Source organism: Aspergillus foveolatus, assembly GCF_047715535.1.
Source record: "Aspergillus foveolatus strain CBS 279.81 unplaced genomic scaffold BDW70scaffold_119, whole genome shotgun sequence".
Classification (NCBI taxonomy): Eukaryota; Fungi; Ascomycota; class Eurotiomycetes; order Eurotiales; family Aspergillaceae; genus Aspergillus; species Aspergillus foveolatus.
The window spans coordinates 14916-34692 of record NW_027396183.1 but is presented as its reverse complement, the minus strand read 5'-3'; the positions used below and the strand labels follow the sequence as shown (position 1 = coordinate 34692).

Below are 19777 nucleotides of genomic sequence, written 5' to 3'. Positions count from 1 at the left end.
AGGCAGAGGAGATGTATCAGCGAGCACTGGCAGGCTACGAGCAGGCACTAGGTTCTGAACATTCAAAGACACGTATGGTGGCAAATAACCTGGTGTCCATTGCAAGCCATTATGTTGAACAGGACACCCCTCATCATACCCACATTGATCTTCCAGCAGCACAAATATTTCGGCCAAACGCTGTTGAGTGGCACTCAGCAGAACGCCCACGTACTGTACGGACATGATCTGTGTCATGGCATGATCCATACGTTCCTTCCTGTCATGAATTGTCGAGGACGCGATACATACCGCTGCACCTTCCTAATTAAGTTTCGTTGTTTATCACCTTTGGTGGATGTATTTAGTCGACCATCATCACAGCTAGATAAAGAAATCAAAGATTTCTACATAAGCAGGCACGCAACAAATGTTCGACACAAGTCAATACGGCCTTTAGTCCGGTATTGGGGATAATTCCGGGAACATTCCCGATTCGTACTACGGTAGCGGATCATCTTCTTAGGATTTCTGAGCACCAAATTGAAAGTTAGGGGTGACACTAGTTTTGACTTCTACTGTACTCTATGACGGCAGGAGCTGGGCTATATTACGTATCCCGTCGGTCAGATCATGTCCCCTTCCGGGCTTTTATTAGGTATTCCCCAAAGACTGAAGTACCGTTCCTCACATTGCTGCAAGGCAGTAGTTACTTGTACCAAGGCCTCCTCCATCGTATGGAACATGCGAAACATTTGCTCCTGGAACCGTAATAGAACCTGCCTTGATTCTCTCTGCCATTGTAACTCTGCCCTCAAATAGCTAATTTCATATGCAAGATCCTCCAGCTGCTGATGTAGGTCTGTTGATGAACGCTTCGACTGCTGCAGTCGAGATGGGAGCCTCTCAATGGTGGAGGTTGTGCCACCGTAACCACGCACTTTGTGATCTGTGGGGGTGATCTCTTCGGAGATGGGTTCAAGCGAACGTCGAGGAAATTGTTGCATGATCTGGCTCAATAGGCTTGCGCAGTAGATATGGAAAGGGGACAATAAGCAATAAGGTGCGGGTAGCGGTGCTGGTCCGGGATTGCAGGACTCAAGCAGTAATATATATTAAGGCTTCCACCACTTGTGCTGCGATTACGTGCAAACCCGAAGTCTGTCGCAGTCCTATTAGGATATAGCTTGGCGGAATAGTGCTTTATGAAGGCTGGATACTCTTGCACAAGTAAAGACCAAAAAGACATGCAAAGGAAGCGCGTTCGCGACTCAGGTTGGTGGGTCTGCTGCCGTGACCAAGAGGTGACGCAGTAACCGCCCACTCGGTCGTAGAACAGGATATTGTGGTTCTAAGCCTACCTAGACCTACTTCAATCTCTTGGCCAAACTCATCTTACTGGACGATTAATACCATGAGCCTCTCCTTGGTAGTCGAATATGTTCGGGATATATCTGGATATCTTCCGTGGAAACAAGCCTTTGGTGAATGTAGGCCCAATCTAAGCAAGGATTAACTATGGCATAGGAGATACTTCAAGTGTCTTTAATCTGTAAGAAGCATTAACATCTCCCCCATCCTAGTGGGTCTTGATTTCGTGTCTGCCTAATAGAATAGTACGTAATATCAAAATCATTCGTTCAAAACATTGAGTATTTCAATTGGTCGGTACCGCTTAGGGTGGCTCCGAAGATTTGACGGTCCGTTCCGAGTACCAGGTACCTCAGAAATTAGTGAAACAATGGTTTGTGGGCATTCGATATGATAGGCGGCTGTGAATGCCTAGGTTTAGGAGGAATACTGCCGAGGCACACAGTATATCTAGATCTCCTTGGCAAGTTCTGCCGGATATTGAGAGGGATATGAATATCGTTAAACTGGCCGGAAGCCCTTTTGACAAATGTGGTCTGATAATCTATCGCTACACATCTAGAAGATAGAACAAAGACAGAGAATATTTCTTCAAACTCATGATATAATTTCTGGATGCAGTACAGATTAGTTTTCTGTCTTTACCGAAAAACCATCTCTTTCCTGGTTGTGGTCTCAGTCGATATATCAGTAATATAATATTATGAGTGGTTTCTTTACAAAGTCACACCGGCCTTTCTTCAGCTTGGTTCTCAAGGCCGTTAGATTTGAATTTGTAACACGAGCAGAAATATTGATGAACAGTACATTGATCAGCCGGAGCTCCGCCGGTACAGGTGGATCCCTGACTGACTTTCCAGAGAGGACGTAGGCTGATCAATGCGCCCTGCAAAATTTCCGAACTTCTCCATTGCAATGCGTTCCCGTTTGACAATCTCCCCAACTGTGTCGGCCAATCCATCAATCCTACTGGTCAGACTGTCGACTTTCGCGTTAAATCCGTCAATACTGGCGGTAGTATTCTCGGATGAGCTTTCTGCTTGCAAATGGATCCTCTCAACTGAAGTCACAGCCTCATCGAGCTTCTCAGAAAAATGCCCGACCGACGTGCAGACCTTGTCAACAGAGACCGAAAGCTTCTCCACTACAGATATAAATTTCTCCATGGCAGCGCCATCCATGGTCGATGCAAGGCTGGGAGGGCTAAGGTCGTCTGCGCTTGAGGTGGTAGAGAAATTATCAAAAGTAAAAAGTCCATCAATCGCGTCATTTCGAGAATATGGGCGGAGTTTTTGGTCATTTATTGGACTGACGATGATAAATTAGCCGGGAGAAATATGAGTGGATAGCAATATGCCTGGAAAGAAGGAACACCCTCCGTACCTAGACTGCCTAATAGAATTGACGCTAACGAAATCGCATCAGTAAACAAGCTCTCTCTGAAACATAAATGGGGAACGCATACTTGTAGCCTTGGAGGTCCCTATATATATCCGGGAAAGCATCTTCAACCATGATAGGGACAGTCGTATCAAGAGAAGGACTTGGGATCTGGATTGCAAGCATGGAGTCATAGCCTGTGTTGAATTCTGGGAGCTTTTGGGCGTATATGTTCCCCGACATGCAGTTGTTCTCCGCGGGATCCTGCGGAAGGCCGAAGTCACAAGATGAGAGATCAGGAGTGTTCATTGTCGATATGCACGGAGAGGACGTTTGGTGTATTTGCTTTGGGGGAAGCAATTCCTTGTGTTCTTACCATGGGAATCAAGGAAGCTATATACTAGCCTTCCAGCTTGAATTCAGTCTAGACTCAAAATCCCAGTGAAGGTGTGACTTCGGTTATCCCTCAACTACCCAGAGGCGATAATCTAATTTGCCCATATTCACCTGCCGATAAATTAAATGTTCGCTTAGGGTCTCGATCACCCAACAGTGAGCTAAGGCCAAGATTTCATGCATGACAAATGCACGATCGATCTTACTCCAGGGGCCTTTGCCCCCACTCAACCCGCCTTCCCCGAGAAATGGCCCTGTAAACGCCCCACACAGTAGGCGCACGGAAGCTCATCCCTGACTTCCGATTAATGACAGGTACAATCCCCGCAGTTCATGCACGGCAATCGCTCCATAAATCCTGGGCGTTACCGAATTGTGTCGCAACCTTGGGAACAAGTCTTTGGTGAACTAGGCCCCGTCTGAGCAAGGATTAAATATGGCATAGGAGGCATTTCAAGTGCCTCATCTCTGAAGCTAGTGGGACTCAATTTCGCGTATCGATACTCGAAATAGTAAAATAAATTCTCCCTGCTTCAATTATTAAGCACTTTGATTGGACCGTGTTAACTGGAGTGGCTCCGAAAGTTCAACGGTCCGTCCCGAGAACCAGGTACAGTATTAGTGACACAATGGGGTGTGCTGATCTGCTGTGATAGGCTAGCGTACACGACCATTTTTTAGCACCTTGTAAGACCCACCTTGAGTACAAGGCATGGAACGTCGACCCTACGTCCTGTTTGGCACCAAAGCAGATGATATTATGCCTACATTTCATGAAGCCCAACCCAGTTTCAATATCAGGACAAGATTGCAATACAGATAAACTTGATACCATAGCAACTCAGAGAGAAGCCAAGATAGCACAACAAGCACTGGTTTATAAGGCGTATCTGCCGATCATTGCGGCGGGGCTCTTAGCGCGAAGCTAGGTTTAGAAGGGATAATGCTGAGGTGCAGAATAGATCTAGACGTCCTCGGCAAGCTGTGCCGGACACCCGTTTGAAGGGATCTGAATAATGACTATGTGCGCTGGAAGGGTTAAACAAGCGGAAGTCTCTGTGGACAGATGTGATGTGAATATATTGCTGCACGTATAGAAGATAGGGCAAAGACGTAGAACATTTACTTCAGGTTTATGGCTTTATGCCTATCCGCAGCTCCTTGATTTATTTCCGTCTTTATCCTGAAGAGACTAATCTTTCCTGGTTGTGATTCTCAGACAATATCTACTAGAGCTAGCAATTCCATAAATATGCCACGCGGGCGTCTATTCAGCTTGGATATCAAGGTTGATAGATAAGAACATGTATCAGGAGCAGAAGATCTTGTTAGGACATTGTAATCAGCCAGAGCTCCGCCGGTGCAGGTTGATCCCTGAATGGTTGTCTGGAGAAGACATAGGCTGATCAATGCGCCCTGCAAAATTTCCGAACTTCTCCATTGCAATGCGTTCCCGTTTGACAATCTCCCCAACTGTGTCGGCCAATCCATCAATCCTGCTGGTCAGACTGTCGACTTTCGCGTTAAATCCGTCAATACTGGCGGTAGTATTCTTGGATGAGCTTTCTGCTTGCAAATGGATCCTCTCAACTGAAGTCACAGCCTCATCGAGCTTCTCAGAAAAATGCCAGATCGACGTGCAGATCTTGTCAACAGAAACCGAAAGCTTCTCCAGCACAGACAGGAATTTCTCCATGGCAGCACTATCCATGGTCGATGCAAGGCTGGGAAGGCTAAGATCGTCTGCGCTTGAGGCGGTAGAGAAATTATCAAGAGTAAAAAGTCCATCGATGCCATTCCTTTGAGAAGTTGGGCGGATTCTTTTGTCATTTGCTGAACTGACAAGGATAAATTAGCCAAGTGAAAGGTGAGCCAGATAGCAATGTGCCTCAGAAACACAAATTGGAAACGCGTACTTGCAGCCGTGGGGATCCCTGTAGATATCGGGGAAAGTATCTTCAATCATGATAGGGGCTGTAGGATCAAGAGAAGGATTTGGGATCTGGATTCCAAGCATGGAGTCATAGCCTGGGTTGAAGTCTGTATCGCTGAAAGGGGCGTTTTGAGCGTATAAGTTCTCCGACATCCAGCTGTTCTCCGTGGGATCCTGCGGAAGGCTGAAGTCACAAGATGACAGACCAGGAGCGTTCATTGTCGATATGCAATGTTTGGTTTATTTGCTCTGTGGGAATCAATTCTTGGTACTCTTACCATGGGAACCAAGGAAGCTATATACCAGCGTTCCAGCCTGAATTCACTCTAGACTCAAAATCCCAGTCAAGGTGTGACTTCGGTTCCCCTCGAGGCGATCAACACCTGCCAATAAGCTAAGGTGTTCGCTTAAGGTCTAGATCACCCAACGGTGAGCTAAGGCCAAGGTTTCATGCATGACAAATGCACGGTCGATCTTACTCCAGGAGGTTTTGCCCCCACTCAACCGTCTTCCCTGAGAAGTGGCGTTTAAACGTCCCACATCGTAGGCGCACGGAGCTCATCTCTGACTTCCCCGATTAATGACAGGTACAAGCCCCACAGTTCATGCACGGCAATCGCTCCACAAATCGCGTTACTGAATTGTGTCGCAACCTTGAAGTGCATATTTGTCATGGACAAGCGAATGCCTTCTAAGAAAATGGTACAATTGGTAGATTAAGTAGAGCAAGCGTAATACCTTTTCTGCGTTTTGTTCACAAAATCCCTGCAAGCCCGTTTAGTATACGGTACCTGGAGTAGTTGCTTAGATCATGCCTGGAGTAGAAAAGCACTAGAGTTTGCGGCCGCCTTCTCGCTAAGGGCTACAGTTTCCTGTCAACATGAGCCAGATGGATGAAATAAGATGGCTTGATATTGAAAAGCAGAAAGATCAGGGCTTCATGCTTAACGACTATGGCCGTCTTAAGCGCGTTCTTGCTGAATTAGTTGCTCCAGAGTCGCAATACCCAGCGCTATGTGCTTTCATTGGCAACAAAGCCAAGGACTCCGGGCTAAGGCAGTTGTATCCCCAGAACAACATCAAACGGCACCACTCAAAAGCGGCAGTGCGTCTACGTCGTGACATCCGCTCTTGTGACTCTAGTCGACCGTGCTTAATTGTAGATGGCGACCTGACGTGTAATAACCAGAGCCCTGCACCCAACTACACCACTGCGGAGGGGCATTCGATTACCTGGGAGGCATTTTCTAAAGAAGCCGTCATACAAGCTGCATGGGCTCGTCTAGTTTTCTCGTTCAGCGATATAGTTTGTATCTTTGTTGCGGATTTTCCTAGTCTTACGCATGTCGCTGATTTTCTGCTTGAATGTGTAAAGCTGGGGCCGGCCTCCACTTTACCAATCCATGTCCGTCCCCGCATTGCTGTTGTGTTTGAGGACTCTGCTGGTGGACCAGTAGGTGACGCAGAGGCCTTCTATCAGCGGCTGAATACAGCTACCCCTGCCGCCCAGCGTGAGGTCTTCTCAGCAGTAAACCTTATCTGCCTCAATCAAAGTCTGTCTGAAACCGCCAGGTATGAGCAGCTAAGCGCATTCGTTGCCGGGCAGCTGGATGATATGACAGTCGTTCGTCAGGATCACCGCGCCCTGTTCAATGCAACTCACTTGATAGAGCTTTTTCAGTTGGCGATGAAACACTTCATAGACGAACCCAACCAGCCCTTCAACGTGGTGAAAGCAGTCAGGGCAGACCGTTCAGTGCCGCCGTCACTGACCGCGCACCTTGCGCACTATCTAGAGGCTGGGATGCTAGCCGGAGTTAGCTATGAGCAACTTGCGCCATCCATTGCATCTGCTCTGATGATGGACCACTATACCCCTGGAATGCCTGGTGAGTTCCTCAAAATCTATACACTCTGCCGAGGCTGAAAGACGTAGCTTTTGCGCCCCGAGTGGTCTTCAAGGCCCTCTATCGTTCTGCTGTTATCCAAGCACTGGAGGACTCTAAAGGCGTCGTGCCCGAGTGTCCCGTTGAAGAAATGGTTGGCATGGTGGAATGTAGCATGGTCCAGCAGTTTGACAAGCTTGAAGTGATGGGCCTTCAGTCCTGGAGGCTTCGGCAGGAGCTGCTTAGAGCCCTTAGCGGACACCTTTCCTCCATCAGGACCAATTTGGTATGCCTTGTCTGCCTCATTCGGTCAGCACAACATCGCCTGGAGTGTGGACATACACTATGTGACCACTGTGCCCAGGTCTATGGGTCTCCCGCAATAGATGTTGAATATAGATTCACGATATCCATGTGCCTCTGTTGCCTCTACCAGAAACCCTTTGTGATCGATGTCCTTCCGCCAACAGCAAACCCCACCATCCTAGCCATTGACGGTGGCGGGGTGCGAGGTGTGATACCCTTAGAGTTTCTGATTCTTGTCCAAGAGCAGCTGGGTCAATCCTGCCCATTGCAGGACATGGTCGACCTTGCTATCGGAACAAGCTCAGGTCAGTCTGCGTTGCCATCTTTTCCGGAAGCAAGTCCGCTAACTGACAGGGCCAAGGAGGGCTTAGCATTCTTGCGCTTTTCAAAAAACTCTGGAATGTAAAGACATGCGCGGGGATTTTTGACCGCATGGCACGGCAGATTTTTGAGGAGAAGCAGAGTTCATCCCTGTCGCGCGCTTTCCAGGCATTGCTAGGAGATAGGTCATTACTCGGTCGCGCGCATAAATGGCTTTCGTGGCTGCTTTATGATGGCTGTTACAGTGGGCATGTCTTTGACTCAGCTCTGAAGGAGGTATTTGGGGAAGTTAGCCAGATGTTTGAGGCTCTGTATGTTGAAAGTTTACCATCTACAAGCTCTAGGACAAAATTTGGGGTTGTAGCAACAAGCATCGCAAAGGAAACAAGGTCTTTTGTCTTCGGGAATTTTAACCCAGCCCAGATCACCAAGGAGGATTGTGGTCAGTATCCAAGCATCGAACCCGCGGTCTATGGTAGTGACTTCACATTTAGGGTACGACATTATTCGCCCGACGGATACAAATCTCGAGCCCCTTGTGTGGAAAGGGTGGGTCACCTCGAACCTGCATCCCTTCACAATACTGACAGCTATTTACAGGGCAAGAGCTACAGCAGCAGCACCTTTGTGAGCTCTGCGTTTTTTCTCTAAGCTTTTCATCATGCTCACGGACCGTAGCTTTTTCCCCCCCGTTGATATCCCTGGTATCGGCTCGTTCCAGGATGGAGGTCTTCAGGATAACTTGGCCGCTGATATCGCACATCGTTTATGTCGCCAGATATGGCCAGCTCGGAAGAACCCGGCCAGACTTCTCTCTCTGGGGACAGGCGTCGCTCCAAGAGCGACTGACCTATCACCTCATTTCCACCATGTCCTTCGCGATGGCTTTATCCGTCGAGGTTTCGACGCTTGGATGTCCTCGATGGACACGGAATTCAACTGGTCCAAGATGTGGGGCCAGCTAGATGATGGCCTCAAGCCAGACTACTTGCGATTCAATGTTCCACTTCCAGACGGTTCAGGCGCGATCGACGGTGTGGAGTTGATGGAGGAATATCGGAACCTGGTTCTTTCACATCCGGGCGCTGCCCGGATGGCTCGGGAAGCGGCAACAGCCTTGCTTGCGGCACAATTCTACTTTGTGCTGGACAGCTTGCCGGAGGATGCTGTGAGCCCTTTCTGGTGCCGTGGGATCATCCGCTGCAGAGGACACGCCAATAGCATTGTCGACCAGCTGCAACATCTGCATCCTGACGGGCTGTTTCTGACCACCGATACTGAGAGAATTGGTTCTCTAGCGGACGGGAAGCAAATCTGCAGTATTTGTGGACGATATCGCCACCAAGTCTCCTTCATCGCGGCTCACTCAGGGGTAGAAGTGAATATCTACCTGAAGGATCAGGCGAAGAAGCGCTGGAGAATCAGCGGGTTTCCCGACTCGTTAGCGTCTTTCGGAGCCAAGCAGCATTTACACTCCCCATTCGGCCGTTCTGATTATGGTTCTCCCAACGCAGCCTTTTGCGCACATTGTGACAATGTGGATGACCCGCCGCGAGGGAAATGCCGCCGGCGCTTTTCTATGGACCTACAGGGAAAACACGCAAAGAGGGTTTGTATTGAGGCAGACAGGGACAAGGATAACTCCCGCCGGCGGGCTAGCTAAGTTAGATTAAATTATCTCTAAAGAATCTGATTGGCTCGATTTTGGTTTTGCCATACTCTTTCTAGTGGGCCTGCGTGGAGCTTCTTTTATCAGCAATATCCTTGTAGGTCGGAGAATAAAAGTGATTACCGGACCACTCTCATGCCGGTTCCGAAAATTAACCGAGGTTATTTCTCCCCTTACCGGCTGGTATAAAGGGCTCCAGTGGTAACGCAGATGCCTCAGTCTGTCTGGGTTTCTTGCCTCGCATCAACAGACACCATGGGTGGTCCTGATCCTTATAGGCGCGAACGGACTACTTTTACTAAGAGGACGCGCACCTTACTGAGCAAAGCACACGAGCTGGCTACCATTGCTGGGGCTGATGTTTACCTCTTTATCAATCATCCACGGGCCACAGTTGCCTATAACTCTGCGCAAGACGCGAACTGGCCTCCTGGCGATAAAGACCTAGTAATTCACAGTGGACTGCTTGTGATTCAGCAGCTAACCATGTTCTAGGAAAATATTTATCCTGATCTTCAACGCCTGGATCGCACCATGAGACGTAGTCCCAGCGAGGAGACAGATCAGGATATGTTTTTACGCTTCTGCCAATACTGTGCCTACAGAGGCCAGCTTCTGGAGTCGATGGAGCTGCAGGCGCCGACGGATACGGACGAAAAAATGTCTAACAGTTAACGATCTTTATCTTGGCCGGACTGCGCAACCGCTTAGTGTTGCAGTTAGTAATGGCCTGTTGAGCCTACCGCAGAATAGCCAGGTAGCGCTGTTGTGATATATATAAGGGAGACGCAGACCCCGCTCAGTCATGCAGTCTGATCTAATGTATTTACATTCATTGAACCTTTACAATGGAACCAGTCGAGATGATTTACACGATCATTGTAGAAAGCATACTGTTGTTGTTGGTGTTGTCTCACATCCTTTCGACCCTTCGCACTTTTCTATTGAGGCATCATCGACACTTTACTTTAAGATATCTGTTGCATCCTCTGTCCCGTAAATGGCTGGGCAGCCTACTCCCGTCACCGCTTCATCTTCTCTTCATCATTTTCTACGTAATCGGCACATTAGTTTGTAATGTTGTCGGAATTCAATCACTTTCTGATGCTGGTGTCCGTGCTGCGCACCTGTCATTGTCCAGTCTTGTACCAATGTACCTTTCAGGAGGCTATAAATTTGGTGCCTACCTGCTAGGAGTGTCGCTCCGGACATACAGCGCTATCCACCGAACCATTGGCGCGATGGCTGTGCTCCAGGCAATCATCCACGTGGTGATCGCGGCAATAACGCATAAAATATCGACTTCCAACAGTTCGCATGTCTACGGAATCCTGGTATGCCTCAGTGACCTCCTTTATAGAAGGCGTCTAACGAGGCTCCAAGACAGCAAGCATCATGCTTTCTCTGGTTCTTATACCTCTCGTGAAGAAGCGAGTGTACGAACTATTCTTGAGAATGCACCAGGCTTGTGCTTTACTAGCAGTGTATGCAATCTGGCGGCACACCCAGGCACTGACTAATAAGTATACTCGTCTATATCTCTTCTGCTATCTGGTCATCTTCGTGGCTTCCTTAGTGTGGCGATTTGCCTGCATTCTTGTTCGGAACATGGCACCTGGCAGGAAACCTACTGCGCTGATAGTTGATATCCAAGGGGAGAATGTTCTCCGCGTCACAATATCACCTCCTCGGCCATGGCGTATCCGTGCTGGACAGTGGATTGAACTCAATGTTCCCCACGTTGGCCTATTTCATCTCCTTCAGATGCATCCATTCACAATCAGCTGGTGGCAAGATGACGGCACGGGCAGAGCAGCCTCCATTTCCCTTTTGATCCGACAGCAATCTGGGTTCACGAAGAGGCTCGCCCACCGCATTGAGCCGAGCCACATTTATCGAGCATGGATCGACGGGCCATATGGCCCCACCACCGTTGGGGCCGGCAGAGCCTCAGAGACTATGGGAGACTATGGTCATATTCTCATGGTCGCGACTGGAATCGGGATTGCGACCCAGCTCCCGTACATCAAAGAGTTGCTAGATGGTCATCGCAAGAAGAACATCCGAACACGACGGATATCCATTATTTGGCAGCTGGATGAAGAGGGTGATTGGGAAGGAGCCCATGATTGGCTTCAGGCGCTGCTAAAGGAGGATGAAGGATATGTGAGATGACAGCCCTCAGATAATTCTGCTAGGCTAACTGGTTACAGTTACTCAGCGTCACCGTGTACGATACACTACATCCCGTATTGACAGGGAACCCTGAGCGGTTTGGGCATCACGATTTGATTGAGGTCTACAGTGGAGTTCCCATCTGGAGAGAGCAGCTGTCGGCAGAGATGGACAAACAGGCCGGAAGGATGTTGGTAGCTGGTATTTCCCCAACTTCCACAGTAGCTACTACGCCCTAACTTACTGAAGTATCTGCCCGTCGCCAAGTACGCCGCCAAATCCGCCGTCTAGTTCGAGCAAACATAGGTCGGAATGTGGAGCTGTTCGAGCAGGAATTCCAACCCTGGACAAGGAGCGGTCTATGGTCCTACCTCACGCCTTGACTCCCTGTATTGGTCCCCTGATTTTACTGTGCCTCGCAGGTTCATGACTTTTCAACAAGCCAGCTTCTGTACGTGTGCTGTACATACCGTCCTTTGCGAGCAGGCTAGCTGCGAATCTCAGCCAGCAGAATAGGAAGTATTAGAAAGATACTAACATTAAAATAAGACAAGCAACCAAGGTTTAACATGTGTAGTTATTTTCTAGATAACAGTAACCCATAAACAGATAAAAGAAATTCTTCATTAGCAACAGCAGGATTGCAGAGGAAGCGCGAGGCTCGAATTAATGCGGAGCACTCTTCTGGACTGACTTCTGAGTGTCAGGCCAACTGCGACACTGAATGGTTCCGCCGCCAACACTGAAGCAGGATTTCCAGTCTCAACGAATATATACGCTCCTCCAGCCCATGGATTGCAGATGATCTCATGCAGAACAGAAGATGAAGGAACCAAGCGTACTAGGAAATGAAAAACGTGCATGGTGGAGGATCAGGTGTCGGCAGCGTCTAGCAGAACACATCAGTACGTCATTAAAGCCAAGTGACCAATAAATCCTAACATAGCTGGTAGGGGAAACGCTTGGGATTCAAGTCGCGCCAACTGAGGTTCGACTGCAAGAAGCTGAACACATGCAATACTCCTGGAAGGTCAAAGAGCCTTCTCTGAACCGTCTGTTCAAAAGACACCTGAGCAAGCACTCTGTTCGAGCGTACATGCAACTATATCATGAAGTTGGCAAATCCTTTTATGCCACCCATCGAGAGGTCACTGACCCGGTGGAACTCACACCCCTCTGCATTAGCATGGATGAGAATACATCGGAACCGAGCGAGGAAGATTACATTCAACAACTTATTGATGAAAATACTAGACTCACTGAGGATCTAGAACAAGTAACCAAACAGGCAAAGTCGCTGGAGGAGGCCAAGGTGCTGGCAGAAAGCAACCTGAAAGTCCAGGAGATCATGTTGCAGGAGGCACAGGCAACAATCAACTTTCACCAACAGGATGCGCAACAATGGATGGCGGTAGCTGAAACCTACCAGAACAGCTGCATACAGTGCTCAAGCGCCCTGTCGCAACTGATCAGTTTCACTGAGGGTATCCAGAGTCGAGTTTCCGTTGCCTTTCCAGAATCAGCACCAGCATGAGGCAGCATTATTGCATTATAGAGCATAATTATATAACATGTTTGAATAGCAGACTGATAATACAAGAGGGCTTGTACAGCAACTTAGAGAACGAGAAAGAAGAAAGTTAGAGGTATAATCTTTGTAGCAGGCAGTGTAGAGATTGAGCTAGCTGGATTCGATATTGTTGGATTCGGCAATGGCGGCTGTAATGAGAATGGAAGGGTATATGTTCCAGAGAACGTGAAGCTCTCACGGTCCTCATCATCCGGGCGAGGCGTATATGTGATGATTGATGTAATGGGCTCAGTAGTATAACTCAAGCCGTTTACCTCGCCTCGACGTAGATAGGAACATCTTGCTTCGGTATAATGGAGGCTTAGAGATTGCGGTGTGTAGCTAATTGCTGTTGTTATTTGGGCCGTGGAGCAATTCTCAGCGCTAGAGGTGATGAGTTCCGGATGAATATCTGCTTCCCTGTTCAAGTTAGAGAGATCTAAGTTATTCCAGCCCGAAAGCAACGCATACCGAATATAGCTATTATGTTGGTGAGTAGCGCATGGAAGGGCTAGTATAGCAAAGATGACTAACCGCCACGTTCTTGCCAGCGCACAAAACTGAAGATAATACATTTAGTATCGCCCTGTGGAAAATCCGCGATGTAAGGCAACTTAGTACTATCTGATCTTGCTGGCAGCCAGTCACCATCTATAGACGCTTCAAACTATTTTTTCGGTGGCCATAGTTAACCTATTTTATCTGCGACACCATCTGGTTCCCGATGTCAGCAGGGATCTGTACACATTGGCTGCTCACTTCACAATGCAAAACTGAATTGGCTCGCAGATAAACCCAACTCGAGATCATAGAGCGAGGAGTATAAGTAGATTGCCTGCTTTGTTGCTTTTGAACATACGGCTAATCTATCAAAAAAGCACAAATATGGGGAAATCTGATAAGCAGGGTAAGGCGAAGAGGCAGCAGGGTAAAGGGAAACAAGTTGTAAAGACAGAGAAAGCGCCAAAGAAAGCGCCAACTCAGGAAGTGCCATCACAGGCAAATGACCAGGAGGATGAACCAATGAACGATATTAGGAACCTTGATTCAGATTTTGAGAACTTATCTGATGATGAGCCGTCAAGCAAACGCGAGAAACGCTATAGAGAGCCCGAGCTCAGCGACTGGACAAGGGCGATCATCGAGGCCTTCATTACCCAGCATGGAGAGGAGATTAAGAAGGAACTCCAGGAGGCAAACCCCGACTTTTCCAAGATAAAATCACTTCTTGGCCGGCTCAACGAGGCGATAACAAACGCAAACAGAGAACATCAAGCTCCTCAAGAGTTGAACATCGTGCGCGTGGATGTATATCAGCAGACATATGATGCCTGGAAGGCCCGCGTGAATTCGGATCATGTCAAGGGTAATACTAAGGAGGAATGGAAGGCGTATTATGAACTACGCAAGATGTTCCGTCTAATCAATCGCCAAAATCACCTCCCTGAGGAGTGGAATATCCCTTCTGCGACTGCTGAACAGTTATTTGGAGCAAAGCCATCTGGTATAGAGGAACTGCCCGACGATGCAGAATCCGCGGCATCATATTCTGACGAATCTGAGTCAGAGGAGTCCGAATCTGATGAAGTCGAGGGTATCGATGCCCTGGAAGCAAGAATGCGGAAAGAATACAGTTCACTGTCTCGCGGAAAAGTGTTATATTGGTGGCCAGTTGGGATGGGGACCCAGATATTTGTCCGGTATGGTCCGAAAAAGAGTCCAATATATCGCGTACGAGCAGGATCTTCGCTACCATACGACCCGCGCAGTACAGAGCAGGTACTCAGCAAGACTCGCGGGAATGCCAAGATACGCGTCCAAGCTGAAGGAACAGTCAAAGAGGTTTGGAAATACACGCGCGATGATGTTCAGGACATTATTGGTGTGGGCTGGAAGGTTGAGGATGATGACGACACCAGCGCAAACGCCCTGGCATTTATCCGGCCAGCAAAAGACATCATCTATCCCCACACCCGGGTCCTGGTGAAGTGGAAGCTTGGGGCCGTCTCCCTCGAACGAAGAGGGTTTGTTCGACGGATTACCAATGGGGGTGGTTTGAGCGGAGACCGAATGATCTACTTAAAAGCCAGAGAAATGGAAAACGCCTACTGGGGGTATGATGTGGAGGAGGAAGAGACTGATGATGAAACCAGTGAAAGTGAAGATTCTTCTTCTGACGAATCCTCATACACTCGTTCCCGTCGTGCTCGTCGTTCCATCCGGACCCATCCTAAGAGGTCGGATAAGAACGAGCAGAGTGACGCTGATTCAGAGACGTCGCCTTCTGACCAAGAGCAGGCACCGCGACGCTCTAAACGACTTAACCGGAAGAAGAGAGGCAAATCATCCAGAGCCAAAAAGGACGTGGACAAAGAAATTCGCCGCCTAACGGAGGAACTCACCCGTCTTAAGCTTAAACAGCGCGGCAGGCAGACAAGCCGCCGCGACAGGACTTGACAGGGAATCCTGCGACAGAACAGCTGCCTGGGATATCGCAGCCTTGATTGTTGATCTTTGTATTTCCAGTTTCCCGCTTTACTGAAGAATGAACCTTGAAACGAAATGTATCTAGACTGCGATGTTTTATGTACGAGCAAGAGATCGATATGAGCCAACTACAGACTAATTTGAGCGTCTATTACTCGAAAAGCATCCGCTCCTTACTAGGCTATCTGTTTATAATCGAAGTAGCTTCGCCCTACCGTTTCCCCTGTGCCATCACATGCGAACAGGTTCCAAAATCCCAGGATACTGAAACCTCTACACCAGTCTACCGGCAGAATGTTGAACTTCCCACTCAGTCAAAGGCTAACCCTCCTTGGAGAGCTAAGTTCTGACTAATATACTGCCTGGCACAGAAAAATATGCGCGTGACGTTCTTCTTTGCTGCAGCTATCCTGTCGGCGCGAATTCCTAAGCTAGAGAATGTTATGATTATACTCCTTGATGGATTCATATCTACGCCTTATGAGTGGTATTGAGGAAAGATCCGTTGACTAGTATGCACAAGAGCATCCTAGCCACATATTCAGCAAATGACGGGCAGCAACCATGAACTCATAGGTCTCGGCGTCAAGAGTTCAGTAAATACGACCAGCCCTTCGAAAATTATGACGCTCCCTGCTGTCCCTTTCCATGTGTTGGAAAGGGAGAGGATGATTTTTCAGCAGCAAACCAATTTGGCTATCTGTTTGCAATTAGCGGCGAGCTGGCTAGTGACATTGGATCAAGTAGTGCTTGCTTCACCGTTAACATCTTTCACAGTAGAATCCATAGACTGGTAGAGGTGGCGGCAAAGACGGCATCAGACATGTTTTGTTGTTTGCCTTGCCGTTCAAACGCCCGCATCGGAGCGTTGGTTGATTTCAACCAGAGGGTTGACTCAGATGCCAGGGATATAAATTGAGCATGTCACCCATCAAGCCAGGCCCTTTCTAACTGTCCATTCTATTGTGGCTCACACTCAACTGAAGTACATGCTTCTGATAGATACTACTCATTATGGAAACTGAGTCTTGTCTGACAGACCAGGCCATCTTGGCCAAGATCAATCAGTTAAGAGAGCTGAATGTTGGCTCGATTATCCCTCTCCCTCAGGTAATTCAGGAAAACCAGTTCCTTGCCTACATGAAACTATCTAACATTTATAACAGCTCGTCGTTGTCGGAGACCAGTCATCTGGAAAAAGCTCTGTCCTCGAGAACTTAACCGGATTTTCTTTCCCTCGTGGTGCGGGCCTTTGCACTCGCTACGCAGCGCAGATTACGTGCCACAATGAACCCCAGAAGAGCGTCTTCATATCCATTATTCCTCGTCCCGACGCAGACAAAGCGCTCAAGTCGCGCCTGCTTAAGTTTCAGCGCCGCCTTACGGAGATTGATAACAATGAGCTTGCTAAGATTTTTGATGAGGTACTTTATGTGCATAGCCGTCTAGAGGCAGCATTAACTGACCTTCATTTTAGGCTCACCGTGTGATGGACATCCGTATGAGCACAGATGGCTCAGATACTGGCGTCGGCGCGTTTAGCCGGGACATTCTTAAGATCGAAATCAGCGGACCCGAGGTCAGCTTCCACCTGCTTTATCACTAAATTAACTAACATCTATGGTAGCAAAACCATCTAACAGTTATTGACGTCCCTGGCATATTCCGTGTCCCTACAGATGGCAAGCAGATCTTCATCTTTGCAAGGGGCAATTTGCTGACATCTCTGCTAGGACTAACAACGGAAAGCGATATTGTGATGGTGCAGAACATGGTCAAGTCATATATGGCCGATTCTAGAACTATGTTCGTTTCCACAGCGCCTCTTCTAGACGCGATCCACTAACTAGCTGACAGTATTCTTGCGGTTATGCCTTGCAATGTCGACATTGCAACCCAGGAGATTCTGAAACTTGCGGAAGAAGCTGATCCAAGCGGAATCAGAACAATGGGGGTCTTGACAAAACCAGACCTTGCTACCGAAAAAGTCACCCAAGATGCGGCAATGGATCTGCTTCTGGAAAGACGTAATGTTCTCAAGCTAGGATATCATGTTGTCAAGAACCGCAGCGCAGACGACGACAATTCAACACTGCCTGGCCGTCTTGCTGACGAAAGGGCATTCTTTGCTGCTCCTCCTTGGTCTCGCATTCCTGATCGTTGCGGCATTACCTCACTGCAAACTAGACTACGTGAGCTGCTGATGTTTATCTCCCGCAAAGAGCTTGGTCCTGTCAAGTTGGAGATTGAAGAGCGCCTACGCAAGCGCAGGGCCGAACTTGAGATCATGGGTCCGGCCAGAGATGATTCCAATGCCCAGAGGCAGTATCTGGGAAAGCTAGCTACTCAGTTTCAAACCACAACTCAATCTGCATTGAACGGGTATTATGCGGGAGACGATATGTTTAATCAGTCAGAGCCGAACCTGAAACTAATCACGAAAGTGGTTAAGCTGAACGAAGTTTTCTCCGATATTTTCTGGAAAAGAGGTCACAAGCAATACTTCGGAGCTACATGGGATGATGAGGGTGAGGCTTCATACGGGTCCAGCACTGAGAATTCCCCTTTTCAAATTCCTCTAAGAGAGTATCCCGAGCTGTATGGTATTGTTCAAACCGATGATTATATATGCCCCAAGCCTCTCAAGGGTCCTATTATGAGCCTAATTGAGGAAGTGTTCGAGTCTAGTCGGGGCCCGGAACTTGGAACTGTAAGTGCACTCCTGACTCAGATTGTCAACCAGACGGTTACTTAGCATTTTTCCAGTTTAGCAGTGCGATCCTTGCTACGATATTTAAGGATCAGTCAGAGAAGTGGGAGCCGCTTGTTCTCTCTCACACTAGCAAGGCCATTGTCTTAGTACACGACTATATCTTCCAGCTTCTCACCAAACTTTGTCCAGAGCAGCAGGTCCGAGATCAGCTGTGGGAAGGATTGCTTGTCCACAAACTGTGTGATGCCTATCATCGGGCAATGAACCACGCACGGTTCCTGCTGGCCATCGAACGCGGAGGCAAACCATCTACCTTCAATCACTATTTCAACGCAAATCTCCAGAAAAAACGTAGTGAGCGGATGTGCAAGTCCCTTGAGACCTTAGCAGTCTCATTCACGGACGGAGAAGGTTATGTACCTGTCAAAGCGCTGCGTCAGCGATTTACTACCGACAAGGACAATAGGCAGCAGGTATGCGAGGATATCCTTGACACTCTGATGAGCTACTATAAGGTAGCCCGCAAGCGATTTGTTGATATAGTCTGTCAGCAAGTGATACACCACTTCCTCTTAGAAACTGATGACGGTCCGCTCCGGATTTTCAGCCCAGACTTAGTGATGAGTCTGAGTACCGAGCAGCTGGAGATGGTTGCCGGCGAAGATGCAGAATCAAAGCGACGGCGGAATATGCTGAAGCAGGAAATAGACAGCTTGGAGGCGGCTTTGAGGATCCTGCGCTTTTAATGTGGCGGGGTTAAGGGTAAGGCGCTGGGGCCGAGACAGGTACTCTCAACCATGGAACTTAGTAAAAGCTTTGACCTGGACTTTGAGCTGCTTCTTCTATTGGCACTTATCAATGCTTAATTCAGAATTTATCCGTCCCTTGACATTGGTTTTTCCCAGAGGGTTTCCCAATGTTGTCACGCGAATGCGAAGGGCTCATTTATAGTTTCGGTTACAATAAAGTTAAACGGTGCAGGCACCTGTAACACAACAGAGTTTCGGACCCAAAAGTCCAATCATCGTTCTCAGCCACCATTACGAAAGTACCAGATATCTAATAAGGCTAAAGGACGCCTTACAGACCAGCCTTGGGCCCAAGGCGTAGACTTAGCGGCAACCAGACGACCCTATTGAAACAGATATTCAAGTACAGTAACGAGCTTAGTGTTCTCAATGTAAAATAAACTGGGCAGTATCCATAGGAATTGACTTGAGTTAACTTGCTTATACTCTTATCTATAATGACCAGAGAGAATCTTGCTGAATACTTCTATGTCTGGCCTTCAAATCCCCAGGAGGCCTGTCGTTCCCAGTTATGAGGCTAGCACCAGATATGACGAATACAACATATGGCCTGAATTCATCCACAATTCTGGCCGGTGTAAGATCCGAGGCGAAGGATCAGAAATGGCAGCAAATTCAGACAGGCGAAATGGGAGCCAGTCAACACTCTGTGGGATATGATAGCTGTCAAAGCATGGTAGATTAAACAGCCGCGTCCCTGGGCAACGCCGCCTTATCTGAACAGGAACCTGACGAGGCCACGCCGACCATGAACTTGGAAGTGGGAGGAGAGAGCAAGGGGC

The 19777-nt window shown here is 48.2% G+C and overlaps 7 protein-coding genes across 7 annotated transcripts; 5 read left to right on the top strand and 2 right to left on the bottom strand.

Annotated features, from left to right (window-relative positions):
* Positions 1-605: 605 nt before the first annotated feature.
* BDW70DRAFT_154284 (uncharacterized protein) lies at positions 606-986 on the bottom strand (the record flags this gene model as incomplete). The annotated part of the gene is made up of 1 exon (XM_073739812.1): positions 606-986. The coding sequence occupies one exon, from the start codon at positions 984-986 to the stop codon at positions 606-608; it is 381 nt and encodes a 126-aa protein (XP_073591155.1).
* A 1176-nt stretch (positions 987-2162) lies between these two features.
* Positions 2163-3039, bottom strand: BDW70DRAFT_164591 (uncharacterized protein; the record flags this gene model as incomplete). Its single annotated transcript, XM_073741503.1, has 3 exons — positions 2163-2658; positions 2734-2757; positions 2816-3039. The coding sequence occupies 3 exons, from the start codon at positions 3037-3039 to the stop codon at positions 2163-2165; spliced, it is 744 nt and encodes a 247-aa protein (XP_073591154.1).
* A 2900-nt stretch (positions 3040-5939) lies between these two features.
* BDW70DRAFT_164589 (patatin-like phospholipase family protein) lies at positions 5940-9235 on the top strand (the record flags this gene model as incomplete). The annotated part of the gene is made up of 7 exons (XM_073741502.1): positions 5940-6948; positions 6996-7231; positions 7310-7556; positions 7613-8014; positions 8067-8121; positions 8173-8199; positions 8251-9235. 7 exons carry the CDS (start codon positions 5940-5942, stop codon positions 9233-9235), a joined length of 2961 nt encoding a protein of 986 aa, XP_073591153.1.
* Positions 9236-9496: 261 nt separating this feature from the next.
* On the top strand, positions 9497-9916 carry BDW70DRAFT_164588 (uncharacterized protein; the record flags this gene model as incomplete). Its single annotated transcript, XM_073741501.1, has 2 exons — positions 9497-9688; positions 9737-9916. 2 exons carry the CDS (start codon positions 9497-9499, stop codon positions 9914-9916), a joined length of 372 nt encoding a protein of 123 aa, XP_073591152.1.
* A 130-nt stretch (positions 9917-10046) lies between these two features.
* Positions 10047-11655, top strand: BDW70DRAFT_154282 (ferric reductase family protein; the record flags this gene model as incomplete). The annotated part of the gene is made up of 4 exons (XM_073739811.1): positions 10047-10063; positions 10254-10575; positions 10625-11407; positions 11455-11655. 4 exons carry the CDS (start codon positions 10047-10049, stop codon positions 11653-11655), a joined length of 1323 nt encoding a protein of 440 aa, XP_073591151.1.
* A 2216-nt stretch (positions 11656-13871) lies between these two features.
* BDW70DRAFT_164586 (uncharacterized protein) lies at positions 13872-15443 on the top strand (the record flags this gene model as incomplete). Its single annotated transcript, XM_073741500.1, has 1 exon — positions 13872-15443. One exon carries the CDS (start codon positions 13872-13874, stop codon positions 15441-15443), a length of 1572 nt encoding a protein of 523 aa, XP_073591150.1.
* A 1900-nt stretch (positions 15444-17343) lies between these two features.
* BDW70DRAFT_166205 (Dynamin central region-domain-containing protein) lies at positions 17344-18932 on the top strand (the record flags this gene model as incomplete). The annotated part of the gene is made up of 2 exons (XM_073741930.1): positions 17344-18183; positions 18531-18932. The coding sequence occupies 2 exons, from the start codon at positions 17344-17346 to the stop codon at positions 18930-18932; spliced, it is 1242 nt and encodes a 413-aa protein (XP_073591149.1).
* Positions 18933-19777: the final 845 nt, after the last annotated feature.